The sequence below is a fragment of the Equus asinus genome, chromosome X (assembly GCF_041296235.1).
Source record: "Equus asinus isolate D_3611 breed Donkey chromosome X, EquAss-T2T_v2, whole genome shotgun sequence".
Taxonomy (NCBI): Eukaryota; Metazoa; Chordata; class Mammalia; order Perissodactyla; family Equidae; genus Equus; species Equus asinus.
In genome coordinates, this window is record NC_091820.1 from 94,367,832 (window position 1) to 94,393,428 (window position 25,597).

A 25,597-nucleotide genomic window follows, 5' to 3' on the forward strand; every position below is an offset into this window, starting at 1 on the left:
ATCCCAAGAGCATAAGCCTTTATATTCAGAGAAACTACGATGACTATTTAGGCCACCAGAGAAAAAATAAAGAAAAAAATTTATTAGTTTGAGACTTATTCACAGTCTTCAGGCCAACCATCACAGACTGATTCCCTGCAGCACATTCGTGGTGGGCATTCAATAAATATTAACCAACATTCCCCAGTGTTTTGACCTAGTATTATTATAGTTAGGCATCTTAAGAATGAAACCTACTTCAAGTACAGAGAGATTTCTTCACAGAAATTCTACTTGTCTTGATATTCAGTCCAATTTTTTTTCTAAAACTTGTTTTCCTAGTGTCTACATTTTATTAATGAACTAATCATTCCTTTGAGTTTATGAAATGTTGTACCGAAAACACTGAGAAAGGTTTTCATCTGAGGGTATTACTATCATGGTCTCAAGTACTTTGACTTTGGGGGGTTGGGAGAAGGGGAGCGAAAGCTGATCTGTGTTTTAGCTTTTCCCCAAAGCCCCAAAACACTTGCCCTTCCAGTTTTCTTTTAGATTATAATTAAATGGTCTGTAGGAGCTGAGAAAAAAACCTCTCAAACCACAGAAAATTCCAATTTATCTTTCATCAAGCATTCAAGTACTTCCCTCCAGGTGTCTAATTCCACATGCCAAAGCACGTTGTTTCCAAAAATAGAATAATTCAACAGCTCATAATTTGTCTTACACGTTTCTCTGCATTTCACACCCAATCCCAAAGAGCTCAAATGGAATGCATGTTGCTCATGAAAGAAGGGCTCTATTTCATTTTATAGAGGGGCATGTCTAGGAAACCATATTTTTCAGATATAAAAGTTTTAGATTTAAGAGTTCCATTCTGTCTCATCTTTGAAAAACCCTGAGGGTCACATGCTTACCCTACACAGAAGTGGTCCTTGTCTCTTATTATCCAACCCCCAGGAAAAGATTTCCGTACTAAAATAGAGAAAAGACCATCTCAGACTTCTCTGTTATACAAAGCCTGAGATCAATAGACAGACTGTGCTCCCTACTGGTAAAATCAAGAGCTACAACCCGCATCAAAAATTTATTTGACAAAAGCCTTATAGAACTAGGAATTAAAATTTTGTTTACTATGCCCAGAAATAGGATAGCTTGCCACCTGAATTCGAAAATTACAAGAAAAGATTTTTCATCAGCCTGAGAGCAGAAGTCAGAGCAGCTCCTGGGCCAAGTTGAATATGAATTCCTATACGAGGACCATTTGGCATTACCGTCAGTGTTACTAGCTGCTTTCTGTGTTCTGACCAAACCATATCTAAGTATAGCTCGATCCAGTGGTTCTCCAACTTTAGTCTGCATCAGAAGCTCCTGGGGTGCCTGTTAAAAATGTACAGTCTGATTCTGCAGGTTTGGGATGAAGCTCTGGAATCCCAAGTTTATAAATTCTTCCTTCCCCTGGTGATTCTGATGCAAGTAGCTCATATTCTGTTTTGAATAACATTGATGTATTCTTTACAAAACATCCTGATAGTATGGTCACAATAATTACTGACATCTTTGTCAGCAACACCATCATCAGAACTACGATCTCCCCGGAGGAACTGGAGGAGAGCCTCTGGTTTCCTTGCACTCACACACCAGCCCTCTGCCTCTACCTGTCTTCCTGGCTCCTGTTATGTGTCTGGGAAAAGGAGAGTATTTTTAATTCATAATATTTACAACAATAGCTAACATTTATTGAGTGCTTCTCCTTGCCCAGTACTATGTGCTTTTCTTATATTAACTAATTTAATCCTAATATTAATGCTATAGAAGAGGTAGGAATTATTATTATTATTATTTTACAGATGACAAAACCCAGACATTGCCCAAGGTTACATACCCTGTAAGCAACAGAGCCAGGATATGAAGGCAGGCAGTCTGGCTCCAAAGCCCATCCACTTAACCACTATGTTATACTAACTGTCTGCATTTAAAAGGGAACGTACTAGCTTTTTTTTCTTTATGATTATATGACTTTTACTTTACTCACTAAAGCACAAACGTGCAAAATTATTGTGAGGAGAAAAAATGATTTACAATATAGCCCTTTATCAGAGGTTTACTTGATCAAGTTCAATTTCCCTGAATAGTATATGATCACAGTAATATCCACCATAATGTTTTTATAATGCTTTCTGTGTTCCCTGCTAATTCATTGCCTCACTTAAGAGATTTGAAAACTGAGACATTAAGCAAGTTTTCCAAGATCACCATGGAGTTGACTGTGCTCATCTTCCTCTCCACCCTCCATTTCAGCGTGCTCCCCATTCAGTTCCTCTCCATACTGGCCTGAGTTGAGTAGCCCAGTATCCATAGCCTAGGAATGACCATGCATGGAGAATGTAAAAGGACAAGCTGTGTATTAAGCAAACTTGGCGTGGCTTTTGGAAACCATGCTAGTGCCTAAAAGACAATAAAAGTAATTGAAGACATCAGCCTAGATAAGGAAGATGTTTCCTTTATAGTTGTCATAATAAATCTCTCTCTGAACTTTACCTGGCATTTAGGTATATCAAGTCTTCAGTGGCAGACCTTTGATTTTTTTTCCGTGTCTTTTTTAACCTCACTTTAAACACCACTATTTCCTTCTCTATACCCCTCTCATAAAATGCTTTTTTTTTAAAGATTTTATTTTTTCCTTTTTCTCCCCAAAGCCCCCCGGTACATAGTTGTATATTCTTCGTTGTGGGTCCTTCTAGTTGTGGTATGTGGGATGCTGCCTCAGCGTGGTTTGATGAGCAGTGCCATGTCCGCGCCCAGGATTCGAACCAACGAAACACTGGGACGCCTGCAGCGGAGCGCGCGAACTTAACCACTCGGCCACGGGGCCAGCCCCTCTCATAAAATACTTTTAAAGCAGCCTGAACACAATCCTATTCTTCTCATGCTCTCTACAAACAATTTGTGAGCCCCAAGCATGTCCAATTCTTTCTAATTGCAACTGTGAAAGGAAAAGATCACTAGTAGCCAGCTGAAATATTCTAGCAAAAACTTCCAGTTAGAGCTTACCAGGGCCCCAGGGCAATTTACAAGAGGCAGCTGCACTCACTATCCTGAGTCATCATGCCAAATTCCAGGGTGTCGGACTCCATTTTTCCAACAATCACCATGAGTCTTAATAGTGTGAAGTTATCCAAATCCATGAAACAATAGCAACAGCAGGTTTTGATGGATGCCTTTATCCCCAAACTGCTTTCGCAAACTATTGAAAAAACCATTTTGGTAATAAGGCATGCTCTGTGATGCTCCTATGTCTGCAACTGCTTTTTCCTCTCCTCTTGCTTATTATAACAAAGCCTCGGTCTACAGGACCTTTTAAACTGTGTGTGTGAGGTAAACAACTAGTCGGCCTTATGCTGGGCTCTTAATCATATTGACAGCATTAAAACCAAGTAAAAACTAAATAAATGAATTAATGGAATGAGGCACCATTTTCTGAACTATTGAATTAGCAAAAATTAAGAAGATTCTCAGTGTTGGCAAGTATACGTGAAGAAGGCACTTTGATATAGTAGTAGAGACAGTATAATTAGTGTAGCTATTTTGAGGGCAATTTGGGACTATCAATCAAAATGAGAACTGCACATACTCTTTGACTAGCTATTTCTTGCTTTGGAATTTAACCTAAAGATATACATGCAATATACATATAAGATTATCCAAAATGGTATTTCTTGCATTGATTGTGCCAGGGAAAAAAAAACTAAATGGTCCAGTGATAGGACCTGGTTAAATAAATTATGTCTCACCCCTACTCTGGAACAATACAGAAGATCTGCATGACCTGATATAAAAAAAATCTCTAAGAGGGGCCGGCCCGGTGGCACAGCTGTTAAGTTTGCACATTCTGCTTCGGCGGCCCGGGATTCGCCAGTTCAGATCCCGGGTGCGGACATGGCACCACTTGTCAAGCCATGCTGTGGCAGGCGTCCCACATATAAAGTGGAGGAAGATGGGCAGGAATGTTAGCTCAGGGCCAGTCTTCCTCAGCAAAAGAGGAGGATTGGCAGCAGATGTTAGCTCAGGGCTAATCCTCCTCCTCCTCAAAAAAAAAAACCTCTAAGAGGCATTGTTAAATGGGGAAAAAGATAAGCCAAGGAGCAGCTTATAAAATAAAATAATAGCTAACCAGGGGGACTTCTGGACTGGCAGAGTGAAGACTTCTGTAGATCCACTCTTCCATAAAATCAACAAGAATACTGGCAAAATTATAAAAACCAACTTTTTCCAGAAATATTGGAATTAACCAAAGGCCTGAAGCAATTTGAGGAGCACTTAATCAAGAAAAACTGTTTAAACTCTGTGAGGACATTTTATGGCATTTTAACTTGGCCTACTCCCGTTTCCCTCTCCCCAGTTCCACAGTAGCCTTGAAAAAAGGCAGACTTACAGCCATAGTAGCTGTAAAGAAAACAGCAACAGCAGCAGCAGCATTACAACCACCGGAGGGAGAAGACTGGATTTGGAGCTCCTCAAGAAGTCCCATTCCCCAGAACATTGTCACTATTTAACCTGTCTCATAGCTCCCTGGAAAGTTCTATTCATAGGGTGTTTTCACTATTTGACCCAACTCAGAGTTTGCTCCATGAGAAAAGCCTTATCTGTAGAGCATTTGTTGAAAGCAATCAGCAACAGTGGTTTAACATCACAGCTGCCTGAGGCGACTATACTAGTTTGGGCAAGCAAAAGTCTAGCCAAAAACTTAAAGAAAGATCTAGCAAATGAGATATCCTATAGTGGCATTGAAAGAACACTGAGATTCTTGGAGATCTAGAAGGTTGAATGTATATGCAGGGCTGTGTACATGCCCAGGAAAGACCTGAGAGGACATCAATCTCTCATCTCTGGCTGACCTTAAAGCTCTGCACAACCCAGAAGTGAAGGCTAAGGTAGAGTTGTAAAATACCTGCCTAAGTGTTGAAGGCATGACCCAAACAGCACATAGCCCCATCCCTATACTGCGCCCCGACCCAGGCAAAGGATGGAAGCCTTATTGATTCAAGACGTTTAAGGAAATATCTGATAAAACAATATCTAACCACTGAACTGAATAGAGACTTACATGAGAGGCCATACACTACAGGTAATACAATAGAATTAGTCCAACACAGTCACTAAACAAAAGAACAACAAAAACAAACTAAAGAACAAAGTAGTAACAACAATAAACTCTGGGGAGGGGGACGATGTGATTTAGAGTTGCCAAATTATGTTATCAAAAATGTCCAGTTTTCAACTAGAATTATAAGACTCATAAAGAAATAGGAAAACATGACCCATATACAGGGGAAAAAAGCAGTCAATAGAAGCTCTCCCTAAGGAAGCTCAGACATTGGACTTACTAGACAAAGATTTCAAAGAAGCCTTTATAAATATGCTCAAAGAACTAAATGAAATCATGTCTAAAGAATTAAAGAAAAAGTATGACAATTGTGCCTCACCAAATATCAATGAAAAGAGAGATTTTTTAAAAAGATTCAAATAGAAATTTTGGAGTTGAAAAGTACAATAACTGAAATGAAAAATTCACTAGAAGTGTTCAACAGCAGATTTGAGCTGACAGTAGAAAGAATCAGAGAACCCAAAGATAGGTCAATTAAGATTATCCAGTCTGAGTAACAGAAAGTAAAAGCAATGAAGAAAAATGGACATAGCCTCACAGACCTTAGGAACATCAAGTATACCAACATACACATAATGGGAGTTCCAGAACAAGGAAAGGGGGTGTAGAGAAGGGGACAGAAAGAATACTTGAAAAAATAATGGCCAAAAACTCCCTAAATTTCATGAAAAACTTTAATCTACACATCCAATCCAAGAAATTCAACAAACTCCAAGAAAGATAAACCCAAGGAGATACACACCCAGCCACATCACAGTCAAACTGTGAAAAGTCAAAGACAAAGATTTTTGAAAGCAGCAAGAGGGAAGTGACTCATCATGTACAAGTGATCCTCAGTAAGATTAACAGTGGATTTCTCATCAGAAACCGTGGAAGCCAGAATGCAGAGGGATGACATATTTGAAGCATTGAAAGGAAAATATCATCAACCAAGAATTCTATATTTGACAAAACTACTCCTCGAAAATGAAGAGGGTCCACCCCATGGCCAAGTGATTAAGTTCGTGTGCTCCGCTTCCATGGCCCAGGGTTTCACCAGTTCAGATCCTGGGTGCAGACGTGGCACTGCTCATCAGGCCATGCTGAGGCAGCATCCCACATAGCACAACCAGAAGGATCTACAACTATGATGTATGAATGTACAACTATGTGCTGGGTGGCTTTGGGGAGAAGAAGAAGAAGAAGAAGAAGAAAAGGAAGATTGGCATCAGATGTTAGCTCAGGTGCCAATCTTTAAAAAAAATGAAGGAAAAATTGTTAAATTTCCAGATGAACAAAAATTGAAAGAATTTTTTACTAGTGGACCTGACATGCAAGAAAGACTAGTGGCAGTCTTTCAGTCTGAAATGAAAGGATTAGGCAGTAACTCAAATCCACACAAAGAAAGAAAGAGCACCAATAAATGTAACTATGTAGGTAAATATAAAAGAGTATAAATGTATTTTTTGTAATTTTTGTCCTCTTCTACCTTATTTAAAGTAAAACTGCATAAAGAAAGACTTATGAAACTATGTTGGTGGACTAGAAATGTATAAAGAATTAGTTTCTATGACAATAATAGCTCAAAGGAATAGAAAGGGAATAGAGCTATATTGGAGCAAAGATATTGTATAGTATTGAAATTGTTAGTATTAATATGGACTAGATTGTTTTAAGATGGTAATTGTAATTCTCAGGGCTACCACTAAGAAAATAACTTGAAAGATATATAGTAAAAGAAACAACAAAGTAATTTGAATGATACACTAGAAAATACCTATTTATTTAAAAAGACACAAAGCAGATGCATGAAAAGAGATACAGACAACAAATAGCAAAATGGCACAAGTCAGTCCTTCCTTATCAGTAATTAAATTAAATGTAAATGAAATAAACTCTCCAATTAAAAGACAGAAATTGACAGAATGAATAAAAACAAACTGTCTACTATGTAGAAGAGACACACCTTATATTCAAAGACCCAAATAGATTAAACATAAAAAGATAGAAAAAGATATACAAATCGAACATGCAAAAAGATATGCAAACAGTAACCAAAAAAAGACTGGAATAACTATATTAACAGCAGACAAAAGAGTTTTTAAGACAAAAATTGTTATTAGAATCAAAGAGGGATATTTTATTATGACAAAAAGGTCAACTTAACAGGAAGAGATAATAATTTTTAACTTACATGCACTTAACAAAAGAGCGCCAAAATACATGAAACTAAAACTGACGTACTTGAAGGGAGAAATAGACAATGCAACAATAATAGTTCAATACTTTACTATCACACCTTCAATAATGGGTAGAAAGACAGGCAGAAGACCAACAAGGATAGAGAAGATATGAATAACATTATCTACCAATAAACCTGACAGAAATCTACAGAACACTGTACCTAACAGCAGTAGAAAACATATTTTTTCAAGTGCACATGGAATATTGTACAGGATAGACTTATGCTAGGTCACAAAACAAGTATTAACAAATTAAAAAGGAGTGAAATCATGCAAAGTCTGTTCTGTAACCAAAATGTAGTTAAATTAGAAATAAACAAAAGAAAGAAATTAGGAAAATCAACAAGTATTTGGAAATTAAGCAATACGCTTCTAAAAACTTTATGGGTCAAAGAAGAAATTCCAAGGGAACTAGGAAGTACTTTGATCTAAATTAAAATAAAAGCACACATGTCAAAATTTATGGGATGCAGCTAAAGTAGTGCTTAAAGGGAAATTGATACATTCAAGCACCATAATAAAAAAAGAAGAAAGATTAGACTGACTAAGAAAAAAAGAGAGACAATTCAAATTACTAAAACCGGGAATGAAAGGGTGGATATCACTACCAGCTTTAGAGAAATAAAAGTGTTATAAAGGAATACTATGAATAATTGTATGGCATCAACTTAGGTAATCTACATGAAATAGACAAATTCCTAGAAAGACAAACTACCAAAACTGACTTAAAAAGAAATAGAAAATCTAGATAGATTTACAACAAGTAAAGAGATTGAATTTGTCATCAAATAAACTTTCCACAAAGAAAAAGCCCAGGTTCAGATGGCTTCACTGGTTAATTCTTTAAACATTTGAAGAAGAATTAATACCAATCTTTCACAAACTCATAGGAGGGAACACCTCACAACTAATACTACAAGGCCAGTATTACCCAAATCAGACAAGGACATTACAAGAAAACTACAGACCAATATCCTTTATGAATATAAGCACAAAAATCCTCAACAAAATACCAGCAAACCGAATCCAGCAGTGTATAAAAAGATTTATACACCATGACCAAGTGGGATTTATCCAAGGAATGTAAGGTTGGTTCCACATGCAAAAACCAATCAATGTCAAATGTCATTTCAATTGAAAAAAAAGACAAAAACCACATGATCACCTCAATAGATACAGAAAAAGCATTTGACAGAACTCAACACCCTTTCATGATAAAAATATTCAACAAACTAGGAATAGAAGGAAATTTCCTTAACCTGATAAAGAGCATTTACCAAAAAAAACCCCACAGGTAACATCATATTTAATTGTAAAATACTGAAAGCTTTCCCCTAACATCAGGAACCAGACAAGAATATCTGTTCTCATCACTTTTGTTCAACATTGTACTGGAGGTTCTAGCTAGGGAAGTTATGCAAGAAAAAGAAACAAAGTGACAAAAGATCTAGACTGGAAAGGTGGAAGCACAACTATTTCTATTTGCATATGACATAATCTTGTGTATAGAAAATCCTAAGGAATCCACAAAACAAAACAACAGAAAAATAGAAGTACAGCAAGGCCACAGGACACTAGATCAATGTAGAAAATCAACTGCATTTCTGTATACAAGCAACAAACAGTCCAAAAATCAAACTAAGTATGCGATTTCATTTACACTAGCATCAAAAGAATAAAATACTTAGAAGTAAACGAAGCACAAGACTTGTACACTAATAATTACAAAACGTTACTCAGGGAAGTTAAAGAAGATATAAATAAATGGACAGCCATTCCATATTCTTGGATTGGAAGACTCAATATTGTTAAGACAGTAATTCTCCCCAAATTGATTTATAGATTCAATGCAATCCCTGACAAAATTCCAGAAGGCCTTTTTGCAGAAATTGACGAGGAGATCTCAAAGTTTATATGGAAATGCAAGGATCCAGAATAGCTAAAACAGTCTTGAAAAAAAAAGTTGGAGGACCCTCACTTCCCAATTTCAAAAGTTACCGTAAAGCTATAGTTATCAAGAAAGATAGTGTGGTACTGGCATAAGGATAGACATAATGACCAATGGAACAGAATTAAGAGTTCAGAAACAAATCCTAATATTTAAAGTCAACTGATTTTTTGACAGAGATCTCAAGGCAATTCATTCGAGGAAAGGATGTTCAACAAATGGTGCTGGGAAGACTGCATATGCACGTGTGAAAAGATGATCTTAGACCCTTACCTCACACCTTACACAAAAATTGACTTTAAATCTTTCAGACTTAAATATAAGAGCTACAGACATCTTACACTTTTAGAAGAAAGCATAAGAGGATTCATGGGAGCTTAGGTTAGGCAAAGTTTTCTTGGATATGATACCAAAAACATGGTCCATAAAAGGAAAAAAAAAAAAAGACAAATTGGACCTTATCAAAATTCAAAATTTTTGTACTTCAAAAGACACCATTAAGAAAATGAAAAGACAAAAAAACTAGGAGAAAATATTTATAAAACACATATCCGATAAAGGACATGTATCCAGAATGCGTAAAGAACTCTTACAAGTTAAGACAAATAACCCAGTTTTTTAAATGGACAAAAAACATGAGCAGACTTTTCACCAAAGAAGATTGGCAAATGGCTAGTAAGCAGATGAAAAGATGCTTAATGTCATCAGTCATTAGGGAAATGTAAATTAAAACTACAGTGAGATATCATTTTGTGCTCACTAAATGAGTGTAAGACAGACAGACAACACCAAATGTTGACAAGAATATGCAGAAATGGGAACTCTCATTGGATGCTGATGGGAATGTAGAATGGCACAGCTACTTTGGCAGCAGTTTGGGAGTTTGTCAAAGCGTTATATATAAAAGTACCATACAATCCAGCAATTCCACTCCTAGGTCTATTTGAAAGAAATGATAAAACCCATGTCCACACAAAGACTCACATGGAAATATTCACAGCAGCATTATTCATAATAGCCAAAAATTGGAAACAATTTAAATGTCCACTAACTGTCAAGTGGATAGACAATTATGGTAAATCCATATGATGGAATACTATTCAGCAATAAAAAGGAATGGACTACTGACACATGCTATGTCATGAATGAACCTCAAAAATATTTTGTGAAAAGAAAGAAGCCAGACACAAGAGACCACATATTGTATGATTCCATTTATATGAAATGTCTAGAAAAGGCAAATCTATGGAGACAGAAAGTAGATTAATGGTTGCCTAGGGTTAGGGGTGGGAACAGGGATTAACTGTAAATGGGCAGGAGAGATCTCATCGTGGGGATAAAAATGTTCTAAAACTGATTAAAACATGGAATTGTACACTTGCAATGGGTGAATTTTATGATACATAAAATATATCTCAATACAGTTATTTTTTAAGTTATAGCTAACGTATATATAGCACATAGCGTCTACCATATGCTTAGCATGTAGCAACTCATTTAATCCTCATAACAGCCCTAGGAAGTAGGTAATATTATCTGTCCTTGTTTCATAAATTAGGAAACTGAGGCACAGAGAGATTAGGTAACTTGCTGAAGAGCACTCAACTAGTAATTAGTAGAGATGGGAACCAAACCCAGTCAGTCTGGTTCCACAACTTGTGATCTTAACCACAGCTTCCACTTGTGGAAGAGAAAAAAATTGCAGATGTACTTGTAGATGGCAATATGTGGAAGGAATCACAAGGAACTTTTATCAGTAATTCCCTCTGGGAAGTGGGAATGAGGGTGGGCCGGAGAGGGAGACGAATTTATTACTTTATACCACTTTGAACTCTGAATTTTTTAATGCATTTTATAATTCATGTATTCATTTTGTAGATAAGAAACATCTATTTTTAAATCAAAACATCAGTTAGCTTTGATTTGTCAGATTTTTACATTTTTAATTTTCCCTAAACTTTTTGATATTTTCTAAATTCTTCAGGGTACGTCTTCGAGCCAAGTTCTCAAATTATTACCATGATACATTTTCTGTTACATTTCGTTCTGCCAGTGTCAGAACCCTGGGATGGGGTTGAGGCCAAGGGGGGTCGGAGTGGGGGTTGAGGAAGACGATGAAAGAAGGGCCTGTGTTGCTTGCTCTCCTGCTTGAGCCAGACCGTGATTGGGCTGGATTCAAGGCTGCACTGAGCTGTGGTGCGCAGCTCTGAACTCCCTCGATGTCCTGGGGCGCACCATGGGGGCTGGGGGACTTGGAAATTGCTGCTGTCCTGAGGGGGGTAGATTATCTGCATGTGTGTGCACGTGCGCAAACAAACCCAGTTAACGAGAGCACACGTTTGGATTTGTGCCTACAGGGGGAGAGTGATTCTGCCTCTAGCATATGTGTATGCCTGTGCGGCAGAGGTTTGTTTTTGTTGGGTGTTTTTTCCACTTAACGTTTAAAGATACTCATGAGGGAATACGTTATGAAAGCAGCTAAGCGTTGTGGAGTATCTTTACCAACATAGGAAGTATTAGCTTATAAACTTTAGGGAGCATTCGACTGTGTGATAAAATGGTTAAAAGAAAATAGGAGGGGTTAATGTTTAGACTGTGATGGGCTCTTTGTAATCATTTCTTTGGTTCAATAATGTTGTGGCATTGGGGAATAACAACCGGGTTTGTTTGTTTTTAATATATACTTATTGTATGCTAACACCCTACAAGAGCATGTTGTGAGAAAACAGAATACTCTTTTTCATGAAGGTTTCCTTTGGAAAGATTTCATATTCAATAAAGACTGATTAAAAGATATTTGGAAGAGAATCTTTTCTTTTCTTACTTTGTTCTCTGGCTGTGGACTAGCGTCACATAATCCCCAGAGCCTTTTTGCTAGTAAGATGCAGCAAAATTCAATGAAAGAAGCATGGGCTTCAGAGTCAGACAGATTTAAGTTCAAATCCTAGATCTGCTGCTTATTAGCTGTGTGACCTTGGGCAAGTTATTTAACGCAATCTTTAGCTTTTTTGGTGGTTTTTCTGAAAAACGAGGATAGCCACCTCCCTGCACAGAGTAGTTGATTGGAGCACCTTACACAATGTCTGGCAATTAGTAAGCGCTCAATAAACATTAGTTCTCTTGCCGCCCCTGTGGGGGAGAAGAAACTGAGTAGGAAAAAAACCTCTTTGTGCAAAGGGTCTACCTTCCCTTATATGCCATTTTCCTGCTAAGGAAGTACACGCCAGAGTGAAAATGTGTGGATGCTGTCCCTCAGCTCTCCAAATCTATTGTACTATACTCCAGGCGTGTTGCCCTGTGTACATAACGTAGCTACTCTACCTTTCCAGCGATGATTTTGAACAGTTCTATCACCTACTAAGATGCTGTATGCACCCATTTGTGAATTGATTGTCTATATCCACACAAGCACCATGCCAGTTTGCTTTGCTTTGAGGATTTTGCTGCTAGGCTTATGTTTTCCTGGCAAAGGTGGTGAGAAACTTGTTGGAAGAGAGTCGTCTTTACAAGTCACCACTTCAATTCCTTTTTTCATAAAAACTTTTGAGGGCGTGATAATGAGACCACCATCAGACCAAGTATGACAATCTCACCCAAAGAATTCATGTGCACCTGATAAATGCATGTGTTAGAGCCAATGATAATGAACTCTTAGAGCAACTGGTCCATTTCTTCCAATTCCCATAAACTGCATTATTCCTGGTGAAGGCTGCCAGTTCAGTCAACATCAAATGAGTGAGTGCCTACTCTCCATGGCCTACATGATAGAAGTTTTGAATTTTTAACTGTTCAGAATGCTGAGCTCTTGGGAGTTGGAGGGGGGAGGGGGCCATAAGCAAGCTTCTAGGACCAACACACAACTCAAGCGTCCAACCAGAGAGCAAGGAGTTAGGCCTGATGATCACCTCCGTTTAATCCCTCTGAGGTCAGCATAATCTAGGAGCAGAAAGCTAAATGCAAGCCTTTGGGGGCAGCCGCACTTGAAAAGTAGGAGGAAATTAAAGCAGCAAAGTAAACCAGAAAGAGCAGTGAAAGGAAAGAAAAGCAGGATATTACAAAGTCAAAACAGAAAACAAAACAAGACTTCGGGGGCATCAAGTACAGCAACGAATTCAAAAAAGAGAAGCAGCAGAACGTGATTTAACCAGGAGGAAGTTAGCAGTGGTTTCTGAGGTTAACTGGTTTCTGACTGGGCAGGTGGTTGCTATTATATAAACAGTGGCTTATATGGAATGAGATATTTCTATCAACTTATTTCACACAGAACATTAAAGAACCGTTATAATTAGATTCACTCACTCATTCACTTAATTCATTAGCATTTTCTGTGCTCTTACAAGTGCCTACCTCCTCTAAGCTCCATGGGGTATGGGTATCTAATAGAAAAGCCATAATTAGATCATAATGGCTTCTCTCTCACAAGGAACCTGGGCAGAGTTTTAGACCAATGACTTCAAAATGAAAGTCTCATTTCTCTGTAACTGTTTCAGTTTATGCATTCTCTTCTGAAATATTAGCCTTGTGTTTTCCTTTTTGAATTAAAATTTTGGTCACCACATCACAGCAAAGCGTCAGCCTCAAAGAACAACAAACTTAAAAAAATCAAATCTCAATGTATCTTACGTACGCTGCGAGGAAAAGCAGAAATGGTATTTATACTTTGTGTGAGATTTTTTTCTACAAATACCAACAAAAGTTTACACAGAATAGTCCGAAGGAACCAAAGTTTCCTCAGTTTCACAAATAAATGCATACATCGCTTTGCCTCTCATAATTTAATCGGTTTGGTTGGCTGCATCACTGGCAATGTCCCAACCTGGATTCTAACAGGAGGTTGAAAAACATCAAGTCTCAAATCCTGTGTGAGCTCTGAGGAGAAACAGAAATGGCATTTATACCTTGTATTCAGTATTTATTGCTGTAAAAGTTTGTTGCCTACAACACAAACTCAACCCCCACAGGAATAGGCCAAAGCTGCCAAGCTTTCCACACTCTCAGAAAATATACCCACGGAGCTCTGCTTCTCAAAGTGCAGTTCTGAGCCTCCTTGCAGTATGCAACCTGGTGCCTGGAAGGGAGACAACCCACAGGACACCTTTGGCACATCGAAGGTGGAGGTGGAGTCTGCAGTCCAGGCACACGTACACATCTTAGCTATAAGGGCCTTTTGTAACTGGCCACCTAAAACAAACCCACTTTAAAAATAAATACAACAGCTCACCTTAAGGGTGACGTGTGGTGTTTTTTCTTTCTAATTTTCTTATCTTCCGGTGGTTTTTTTTTCTTTTTAATAATGAGGCAAAACTTTTAACTTAGAAACTACTTAAGGAAAACTTTGAAAGTCTCTTCTAGGCCATCCTAGGGGAAAGTACCTATTTAAAAATTGCTCCGACTATCCTTTAAATATTTGCTTCTTCAGCTTCACTAATTCCAATAGCCAAAAATCTGATTTACTGTACTTGGAAAGGCACTGTTTTTCAACTGTTTCCTCGCTCTACCTTCTTATGTCAAAAATCGCCCGTCAAATGTTTTAACGGAGAATATCCTTTCTGTAGTAACTCCAAGCATTTTAAAACACGTACCCAGAAGCCATTATTAACCTTATTTAACTAGTGTTTGTTCACTTTATGACTGTGATTGACTCCCCCTTACCATCAAATTCAAGGACTGTGTGGATATGTGGCAATCAGAAACTAGGTTCTGATGGATGTGGAAAGAAATCCAAAACCAGAGAAAGGATTTCCTAATTTCAACTAATCATTAATTTCCTTATTACCCAGAAGGTACAAGTTACCTCTCTATGTATCTTCTTAATGTAAACTATACAATCAAACAAATCTGACCTCTAGGAGAATGCTAAGAATATGCTATTTCCTAACTAGGAACGTAATCCTTTCATAGGGACTAGTTGTTGTAAACAGGGACTTTTCTTTTTTTATGACACAAAGAGTCAAGACCTCAGTTTTACATTTCATATTTAAAACTGTACTCCAAGTAGAAATGTGGGGCTTAGTTTTCTCAGTGGAAAACAACCATCCTACTAGATGTTCTAAAAGTTAATTTAAACACAACGATTTTAGAGGAAAACAATATTTATTGTATGAAAGATTTAGAGTTATTAATCACAGACACAAACCAAAACTAAGACTACTAAAGTTGACCATAATATTGACAAGTCAGTCATATCAACCTGGTAAGGAAATACCAGCTAAAGCTAATGAAGATGAGTTACTTTAAATTCCCAAGAAAAATACAATAATTCCGACACCATTAAGTAATAACTAGAACCTTTCAAACTATAGAGGAAATAGAAACATCAGTATAAACAACTTAATTCGGAGGCAAAGAAATGTAAGTGTGCTGCAACCCGATGTGTCACAGAACACTGGTAGTGTCTTAGATCAGAGACGGTCACCACCATCTGGCAACTCCAATGATGAGGCCATCCAACTCCTGGCTAGAATTAAACTACACAATGTGACTCTGCCTACCAGGAGAACAGACTAATCAAAACATTTTAACTTCCTGATGCAAATTATACAATCAAACCAGATAATCTTGGTTGGGGTCAATTTTCTATCACACTATATCAACATTCAGAGGGGTCAATTTTCCGTTTTATAACACTACATCAAAATAGAAAATTCACAGCGCCTTTTGAAAGCTCCACATTGAGAGAAATAAAAGTCAAAAGGAACACAATATTGCTTAATTTACAATTTACTAGCTCTTCCAGTGTTTGAGAGTGATACAGGGGTTTCAATGATCTAACGTGAATGGGACAGAAGGTGGACTTATAACATATTGAACAAATGTCTTGATTGAATCAGACTATTGGTGTAGTTTTTTTATCTATCCGTAAGTAATGTTAGGCAGTCTTCCATCCAGGCAATCTTGTAGTTCACAGGGGGTAATGTAAATGTCCTAAAATTAAAGAAAAAAAAGTTAATTTACTTGTAACCCAAATTTCAGTATCTGCATTCGCTTGCACACATTCTAATCTATTCTGCTAATGAAGAACCTTCATGTGTTCCCAGTCAGTGGCTCAATTAAAACGTGAAAGGCGCCCTAGGGATTAATTCAGCCAGCAACAGTTTTCACGTTTGACCATTCAAATACTAAAGTTATTAAAACACGTTTCCCCAAAATCTGGTTCCTGGTTAGGCTAGATGAGTTTATGGATCTATGAACAGTCCACCAGAGGACTATGGTCAATGAGAACTCGGGAAAAGACTAGGGAAAATGCCAGTATTGGTCAAGAGCAGAGTATACTTGCCAGGGAACCTCACAAGTAAGGTCACTATTGGGCTTCTTCATTTCTCCTCATTCTAGGTCCAAATTTGTTAGAAAGGGGACCAGTTAGGATCTTTAGGCTGATATGTAGGTAAACCCAGAAAACCTCTTCTGTCCTTCTTGGCCATGCCTTGTATTTAAAGACCTGATCTGCCCATGCAGGGCTAACACAGTACCAACAAGATTTGAATGCTCTGCTAGATAAGACCTTCTTGGCAAACTCAGTCCATCTCTCACACACACAGGCTGGAGGAAACACCAGGACTGACAGACCTGAGGACCACAATGAACGTACCTTAACGTTGGAGAGGAGTAAGCCCGTGACCTGATGGTTACACTATCTCATACTGGTTATTTGTTATGGCACGAGAGAGGCAGTAGGCTAGAAAGATTCCAATAAGCTGGAAATAAAATACAGACAAAATTAAATACATACACAAGAGCTTAAAGAACTCAGAATGGAAGTACAATCTCCTTTTACTTCTAATTCACTAATAATTTCCTTCCTTAGGTTTTTCTAGACAGTTATGTCTGATACTCTGCAGCACCTGGATCACCTTCCAAAAATATAAGTGAAGTTGCACTGCTACTGTGACCCTGAATTTCACAATGGAAATGCTGTGTAATACCTGTGCTGTCCGACACAATAGCCACCAGCCACATGTGGCTTTGGAGAACTTCAGATGGGGCTAGAGTAACCCAATTTTTTATTTTATTTACTAATTAGAACCTTTCAAAGGTGGCTAGTGGCTATTTTATTAGTGTAGATTCAGACATAGCCATGCCTGCTGCTTTAGAAATATATTAAGATTAGACTTCCAAAATCAATTACACAGGTCAAAATGAAGTATGTTGATGCTTTTGGTCTTATCTCCACAACGTTTAATACAGGAAAAACCCACATTCCCTACAAAAAATTTAGAGCCACAATACAAATTTTCCACGCTACAGTGAGAAGCAGCACAACTCAGGAAATAATATGTGACCCACAACACAGCATCTACCCAAAATAACAGGCACATATTGACTGCGGGGTTGTACGCTCTCAATTTTAATAGGTTGGAACTTACATGCAACTCATCAGGCAGTTGCAGCCCAGGAAAGAAAGATCCTAATAATGTTTTGGAATCTTGACTGACTGTAGAGCAAAACAAGGTTCCCATCTATCTCACATTTTATTTAATTAATGAACTATGACGTTGGAAAGGTGCCACACTTAAGAGGGCACTAGGCCTTTCCACCATTAAGTGCTTTCAAAAGACATGTAGTGCTAGGAGTTAATTCTAAGCCCTGCTTTTTGTAGTTTCAAGGCATTATTGGCCATGGCAAAAAGAGCAGGGATGATGGAAATAAAAATTTAAACTCCGCAGTCGTCAAAAAACTGGAATGAAAATAGCAAAATATCCCCTCCTCCCAAATGAAAGCAAGCTAAATAAAGACCCAATCACAAACGATTGACTACATGTGTTTCATATACAAAACTATTTCTACACTGTGATGAGCAGCTGAGGGTTTGGTGAAAATGTGACTTCTCTGAAAATGCCCTCGCTATCCAGGTCCCTGAGGCAAAAACCTGAGGCCTTCAAAGTGGAAATCTTCTGGCTGACACCTACAGGAGGGATGAAACACTTCCTAACTACAAGGACGTACCTGGAAGCAAGCAACTCCAAAGGAAATTCCTGCAACGACTCCCATTTCTGACTCTATAATGGTCATCACCTTTATAAAACAACCCTAATGGGAGGAAAAAAACATCTAAGCACAGCACAAGCAATAATAAACACTTTGATCATACATCTCTGCAGAAAGACGAGCTTGGGCTACCACAGCCTTTGACTGTCATTTTATTAAAATGTGCTCTTTCATATAACAAATCCTGTCTCCTCTGAAGCACGATGCTCTCAACAGAAGTTTGAGGAACAGAAGTTCCACCTTTCAGACTACGCTTTTAAAGGTGTTACCCGCTAGTTGTATGAACTCAAGTCACAAAGTTTCTGAGATTCAGTCTCCTCATTTATTCAATGAGAATAACACCTGCCCTGCCTATTGAGGATTATGTGTATTGTGAGTAAAAATTAAAAATTGAGTGCATTCTGTATTCATTTAATATTTTCAAATAAATTCCAAAGGCCCCTTACTTCATTGTTGACTTTATCTGCATCTCTCTGAGGAGAGCAATCTTCGAGTTTACAGCAGCTCTTGGGAAATCCTTTTTCTGAGTAATAACCAGTATCCTCCCAATCTCTAAAGTTGGTGACACCACAACAGTGCAACTGGAAAAAAACCAACAAAAGCATTTATAGTTCATATTACAACTTTGTAGTCAAACATTTAACTTACCATCTTAGATTACAATTTGTGCTCAGAAGAACACTCATTATACTCAATGATCTCTATCCTAATATTTTAAAGTGTCCGTCCTCAATTGGCACTATAATTCAAGAGATTAGCACTTGTTTCCAATACCAAGTGTGACATTTTTGGACTGGCCTTACTTTCCTGCTATAGTCGGTACTAACAGTACTTGGTCCATGATGTAAGTGGGGAGTGAAGAGAAGAGGTGTACATCCTAATCGAGAAAATGGAAATATGTCACCTAGCATCATCCCACACTTCCTTCCAGGGACATATCTCCATTTTCTCCTAATCTAAGATTATAATGAGAATATAATACAAGTGGACAACATCTAGTAGCCAGGGCCCTATCCTCTTCTCTGAGGTGACAGGGAATGTGTTCCCCTCTTAAGAAGCCACCACCTATGACCACTTACCGTATTTTGAATCTTGTCTACTGCATCGCTTCTATAATCTCCCGTAGCATTATATTGTTTTAAAGCTTTCTCATAATTATTCTTAAAGCTGTTCTTTATCTACAGCAAAGAAACACAATGCCGGTAAACAAAGATCCTAGATTCTTTTGGCTTCTAGGTCAAAGAAGAAATTCCCACTTCTAACCAATGGTCCTAATCTTTGACAGCAGCAACATGTATGGTAATTAACTTCTATGGTCCAGTCTTGTCCTCAGAGGGATGTAGTTTAGCTGAGGGGACTACTAAGCAAAACATTACAGTAAAAGATGACACCCACTACAAGTTCAGGGTGTCATGGGAACATGTATTTATTCGAGTGGCAGCTGTCTACTGCTATTCCCCCACTTTAAACTGAGTACGAATTTGATGTCTCTGGAATTTTTAAGCTACAAAACCTGACTTTAGGAGACTGCACTTCCACTTTTAAAACACTCTCATTGAGGAGCCTTCACTACTTACTGATTTCCTAACCCCATATGGAACCCTCATTTCTTCCTCAATAGTAAGGCTTTGATGATTTGCATTAAGTATATCCGATCTTTTCAAAATGTATGGCATTAAGTGGAGAAGGTATCAATTTTGTGCTTTAAACATTTTCCTATTAGTAAAGTTATACACTGCACTATCTCCACTTTAATACGTACTTATACACAGGAAAAGACCGGAAATACATACAATTACAGGTACCTTTAATTTTCTTCTGTTGCTTGTCAGTCTTTACAATTTTCTAAACTTTCTTTTATATTAAAAGTAGGCTAGAATTTTTAGCAGAAAGCCATTATTGTCAGCTACAGGTTGAAAAGTAAGCCTTAAACACAGCTGTCAAGTGATTTTTAAACTAGTAAAAGTTGTCTTTAACTCTGTTACTTAAATTAATCCATTTTTATCTCTTACAGTCTAAATTTTAACAAAGTTCCCAAACTCAGACTTACCTCATGTCTGAAAACAAATCCTACGATGGCAGCGACCAGTTCAACCAAAAAAATGAGAGTCAGAAACATTGCATACTGCGGGATAAAAAGAAAGTCCATGTCAGCATAAATAAGATACATCACAGCTGCAAAGGGAGTCAAAGAAAAAAATGGTCTGCTCAATCAGTTCAGCATGTTTTTATTGAAAAGGGCAGGGAAAACACAACAGAAGTGGGAATTGGCAGCTGAACTGTTACTTGGTAAGTTTTCATATGGCACAGGAAAAATCGTAAAGGGCCACGGCCGGTTCCAAGAACAAAGCCTACAACATATAAGGCTTTTCAAAAACCAAGAATCAATTCCAAGGAAAACAATAACTCACCAGTTTTAGCATCCATGCAGAAGCTCGGCAGGTAGCAAAACAGCCAAAGGTGCCCAAAAGAATAATGACAGTGCCAGTGCCAACGAGCACGAAGGGGACATTGGTGGCCTTCTCATTTAAAAGGGAAAAATAATTCTCCAGGCTCACCTTGCCCCAAATGCCAACGGCAAGAAGGATAACACCAGTGATCTATGTGGAAAATCAGAAGAGAAAGTTATACGCTGTATACAGCAGCACATTCAAACCACAAACCACTAAGCATTTAAGAAACAGTAGATGTGAGAACTGATTTAACAGTCTGTGGCCACAGAGCTGTGGCTGGGATAGGCAGACAAGGGAGGGCAGTAGAAGGAGGGTAGGAAGGGGATCCGCACACAAGGACAAGCCTCGATAAGGCCACACGCTGGATCACTAGGTAGCCCAGGGAGCCAGGGCAAAACTCGGGGACAGCCAGAGAAGGCATCTTAACAAAGTTCTTAAATTGCATCTGTTTTTTGTGTAAACACAAGCCCATGGCATATTTGCCCTAGGATCAAAACTTCCTTAACTGTTTTACTCGCGCCTTAGGAAGAAAACCTTCCTGGAGGGGAAAAAAAGTATTTCTATGAGTTGCAGAAACTCGCCCCCCCCCCCCCCCCCCCAGTTCTGAGAATGAGCACAGGGTACAAAGGGAATGGTACACAAAAGCAAGCCCTAGGACAGATTGGCGGGAGTGGAGCCACTACCATACTTACCTGAGAAATACTCCTCTCGTATGAAGCAGTGAAAAGAAACAGACTATTATGCAAGCGAGGCCTCAGAGGGGCCGGCAAGCTTCGCCTCTCCAACGTCTGGGGACACCCCGCGTGCTCAGGGGGGTTAACTCCCTTCCTCGCCTCCCGCATCGAATTCGAACGCTAGGCACATCTGGGTCCCAGCTCAGCCTATCGGCTGCCGTCGTACAACACCCGGACCCCGGCGGCGCGAAACGCCTGAGCTCGAGCTCGAGCTCGGGCCCCAGCAACTTGTCGCCAGCGCCGGGGTCCCAGCAGCGACGGCCGCCCAAAACCCAGCTGTGCCTCCCTCCCCAACCCCGACCTGAGCTCCCCCGGCTCAGGGTCACACCCCCTCACTACAGCCTGGGATCCCTTCCCGCCCCTAGGGGCCTCCATCTCTCACCCAGAAGATGAAAGTGTAGATCAAAAGGACGCTCTTGAAACAAGTGATGACTGGTTTAGTCTGCAGCCTCCGAGACGGGGACGCCATGACTAGCCCAGACCCTGCCCCGCCGCACCAGGCGATCGGAACCGAGCGAGCGAGACGTGGAGGCCCCGAGTCTCCCCGGAAACTGCCGAAAACTTACGAGCGGATACAACTGAGAAGAGCCGGAAACACTGGACAATTTTCTAGAGGGTAAAGTCTGGGAGGCCGTCCGGAAAGTGACGACAATTTCCGAGCGCCCCCTGCCGAGGGTTACCGAAAACTATATACAAAGGTTCTAGTGTCGGAAATTTCTTAGATCTTCAAGTGGAGCTTTTTTCATGTTTTCTCTCAAAGAATCTTTCCTGCCCCCCCACCCCTCCCCCTCCCTTATTACTTTATCATATTGTTTCTATCACCAGCAGCGCCAGCAGCGCTGTGAGATTCGGCCACTCCGGCCCCTGGTACCCTAGAGAGAAGGAAAGGAATGAAAAGAGGTTAAAAGTGAACTAAGACTATTTTATTACATGGCAAAGACGCACAAGAAATATACTTGCAAAGAGAAACAAAGCAGATTGCAAAACGATACGTACAGTTACATGTTTTTAAACAAAAACTGAAAAGTGAAATTTACCTGAGTGGTGGAATTAGGCTGATTTTTTTTCAACTTGTTTTGTGATTTTCAGTTTTTGAACATTGTTTTCTATGGCGAGGAGGGGGTATAAGAATGAATGGATTGTGGGAAATAATCACTTGTTGAAAGAATTCCAAGTATGAAAGGTTGATAATGAATTTTAGAATTTCCCTATAGGAGTTTGCAAACCTCAATCATCCTGCTCCTCCCTTATCCTCTAAGTAATTGGAAAGTTGAGGAAAAGTGTTTCAAAATAATAAAGGCTGAAATTAAGTTCAGTTAGCTACAAACTTTTTGAAAGGGAAGGTGCTACGGAGAATGCCAGGCAAATGTGACCCCCTTTTAAATGTTAAAACTGAAAGGCGCTGTATATTCCAGCCGCCTGGTTCTTCAGATCAAGAACCAGCTGATCACAAAGGCTGAAATCTAAGATCTCACAGCTAATAGCAAAGCCAAAGCTAGAGATTACTGTGCTTTCCAACCCCCTCCTCTGCTATACAAGCTGCATATGGTATTTGGTTGTGAGGGGTATCTGCCCATCCCCAGGAAATTCTCCCAGCTGCTTATATCCTCCTAGAACCCAAGACAGTGTTTTCTAAGGAAAGTTTATAATTGGACATTCCTAGTAAATTATAGATGGCATTTAAAGTATGGAAGTGTATTTTTTCCTATTAAATCATGTATGTAGGTAGCTCCATGTTTCCATGTTGTGTATCGTGAACAGTTTGGTCTATATTGTTACAGCACAGAGTATGTATTAAGATCTGGTTTCTCAACTAAAGCGTAAGTTCTTTGAGGGCAGACACTGAGTGTCGAGTGTGTGTTATTTCTAGAGGGATGGGATTAGAGGACAATATCAGCTCCCCCTCCAACCCATCACATCATCACTGACACAAGCTTAACATCACAAAGGGGCATTTACTGTACTGCTGTTGAAAAAGTCCTGCATAGTGAAGGAGAGGTGGATGCCCAAACATTTTTGCTTGAAATCGTGCTTTAAACATATACCACAGAACCAGAAAACAGGAAAGTTCCATTGACTTGGTCACACAGAGCTTCCCTGTGCTTCAAATATTGACCTAGGACCAGCTCCTATAGCATCATGCCAGGTGTCTGAGGTCCAAGAGAAGCAACTACTAGGGAATGAATTATTGCACTGCCAGGCTTTATACTAAAATTTCATCCTAAAACTAGAAAAGCCTAACACATAAATACATAGAGCGAATGGGTAAATGAGACATCTATACACCTATAAACACTGAGGCAAGGCCGTCAGGAAATATAGCAGACATCAACTTTTCATGTACCACATATGCCATAGATACAGAAAATGAGGCTGAGGAGGGCTCTAAGTATATGCAAAGCTTTCTCCCTAGGCTCAGTAACACTATCTTAGGGGTTCTAGGATTAAAAACAAGCAAGTATCAAGGGAAGTCTTGTTAACTCCTTGTCATCTGTAAATGGAAGTTTCCTCTGAAGCTTGGGTTTCTACCATACCCTGTAAGGGACTTTCATTGTGAGCCTGAGAGCAAATAAATATTTCTGTGGCTGAAGGAAAAAAAGTAGTCAAAGCAAAAGCTACATCTTATTTCCAAGAATGTGTTGATTTTCCTCCTCTCCCTTCCTCTGCCACTCACAACGCTGCTTTGTTCGAACAGCATTCAGTGCCAAATTAAACCAGAAGCTGACATGGAATTTAATATTCCTATGGCCACAACACCTTGCACCACTGCTCCCACCCTGCTCCACCTCCCTTACCCCCTTGCCATGCCACCAAACCCAGAACTTCAGTTTAGTTCAAATTTAGGCCTGGGTCTGGGTCCAAACCCAGACGAAAGGGGCACCTAATCCCATCTACAGCAATGTAAGAAGTAATTCTCTAGGTAATAAGATAAATTTATTCTTTAAAGTATTAATAATGCCTGTAATATTGAGTATTGACTATTTACCAACGACTGTTGCTAAGCACTAGACATGTTACCTCATGCATACATCACAAAAGCCCTTATTGTGAGGTCGAGACTACTACCACCCACATTTTACAGACGAGGAAACAGGTTCAGAGAGGCACAGTAACTTGCTTAGGACTAAGCCCTGCCAAATTCTGTTTCCCTCATCAGAAATGGGGCCCACTCCGTGATGAGACGTGACTGCCATTGTACAAACAGCTGTCTCTCTCCCCTGGGAATAACCTGAGCAAAGACTGGGGTACTCAGACAGTTAGCCACAAGCAAGAGCTCTTCGGACCCCCTAAAGCACAAGAACCTCAATTTCCCCAGTTCTGCCTTGTACTTGGGGGTTTTTGTTGAGTTTTACTTTTCCCTTCACTCCGTCTAGGAAGTAGATCTAGGAAGTAACCTTGCCCATCCCAGAGTGGCAAGGTAGAGAGTTCAATACTTTGTCTGGTTCAACCCCTTAATTTCTCTCTCTTTCTGAGCATGAAAACACACGTTCGATGCTGAAAATGCAGAAAAAAAGGAAAATACTTTCCTTAAGTATCACTACTGCTTGTTCTACATTCACTATTTCGTAGGGATTTCTGTCCCTTCCCTATTAACTTCCTATACCCTTCAAGATCAGGTTTAAATGTTTTTCTTTAGCATTTAAACTGTACCTCCCCCAGCAAATATGATACCAACTTATTTCCTACTGCTTTTCCAACATGAATGTTCTGTTCCACAATAGGCCAGTATGATTATCTTCCCAATAAACAAGATCTGTTCCCTACTCCCTTCCCACTCTCCACCCTCACTCAAAATTCCTGCCCCCTCCTTAAGGTTCAGTTCAACCCCAACTCAATGAGAGCATCCTCACTCCCCCCCCCCCGCACCCACCACGCACACACCTCTTTCTCTAACGTCAGTGCTCATACTCTAACCAGTCACATTAACTCAGACCCTTAGTCAATTACTACGGTACCTGCTTTCTTCTCTACTTACCTGTCTATGTCCTGCTGTCTACATGTTCAGAAACTACTGAAGAGCTAGTTGGCAGGGCTCCTGCACCCCCTTTTATACTCTCCTGAATACCCTAGGACACAATGCTCAATTGATGAGCTCATTTGGTGCTCAGCCA

At 39.3% G+C, this 25,597-nt stretch overlaps 1 protein-coding gene across 2 annotated transcripts; it reads right to left on the bottom strand.

The window, feature by feature from the left end:
• Positions 1 to 15,387: 15,387 nt before the first annotated feature.
• Positions 15,388 to 22,357, bottom strand: TSPAN6 (tetraspanin 6). 2 transcript variants are annotated; one of them, XM_014829975.3, is made up of 8 exons: positions 21,868 to 22,357; positions 20,710 to 20,898; positions 20,349 to 20,423; positions 19,378 to 19,476; positions 18,745 to 18,879; positions 18,257 to 18,340; positions 16,902 to 17,007; positions 15,388 to 16,237 (listed from the first exon to the last, which is right to left on the bottom strand). In XM_014829975.3, exons 1-7 carry the CDS (start codon positions 21,952 to 21,954, stop codon positions 16,939 to 16,941), a joined length of 738 nt encoding a protein of 245 aa, XP_014685461.1. In that variant the 5' UTR covers positions 21,955 to 22,357; the 3' UTR covers positions 15,388 to 16,237; positions 16,902 to 16,938. The 2 variants fall into 2 exon arrangements, with proteins under 2 accessions (XP_014685461.1, XP_044618987.1); XM_044763052.2 differs by having other exon boundaries at positions 21,444 to 22,031.
• Between the last annotated feature and the right edge of the window lie 3,240 nt (positions 22,358 to 25,597).

What these genes read in the sequence shown, in the direction of transcription:
- TSPAN6 (XM_044763052.2), bottom strand. Translation starts at nt 21,593, where the DNA reads ATGCGGGAGGCGAGGAAGGGAGTTAACCCCCCTGAGCACGCGGGGTGT. An exon ending in CAGATAAAGTCAACAATGAA is followed by an intron (nt 18,341 to 18,744) that starts GTAAGGGGCCTT and finishes TCCTCCCATTAG; the next exon opens with GGTTGTTTTATAAAGGTGAT. An exon ending in TTGGAGTTGCTTGCTTCCAG is followed by an intron (nt 17,008 to 18,256) that starts GTACGTCCTTGT and finishes TTTTATTTCCAG; the next exon opens with CTTATTGGAATCTTTCTAGC.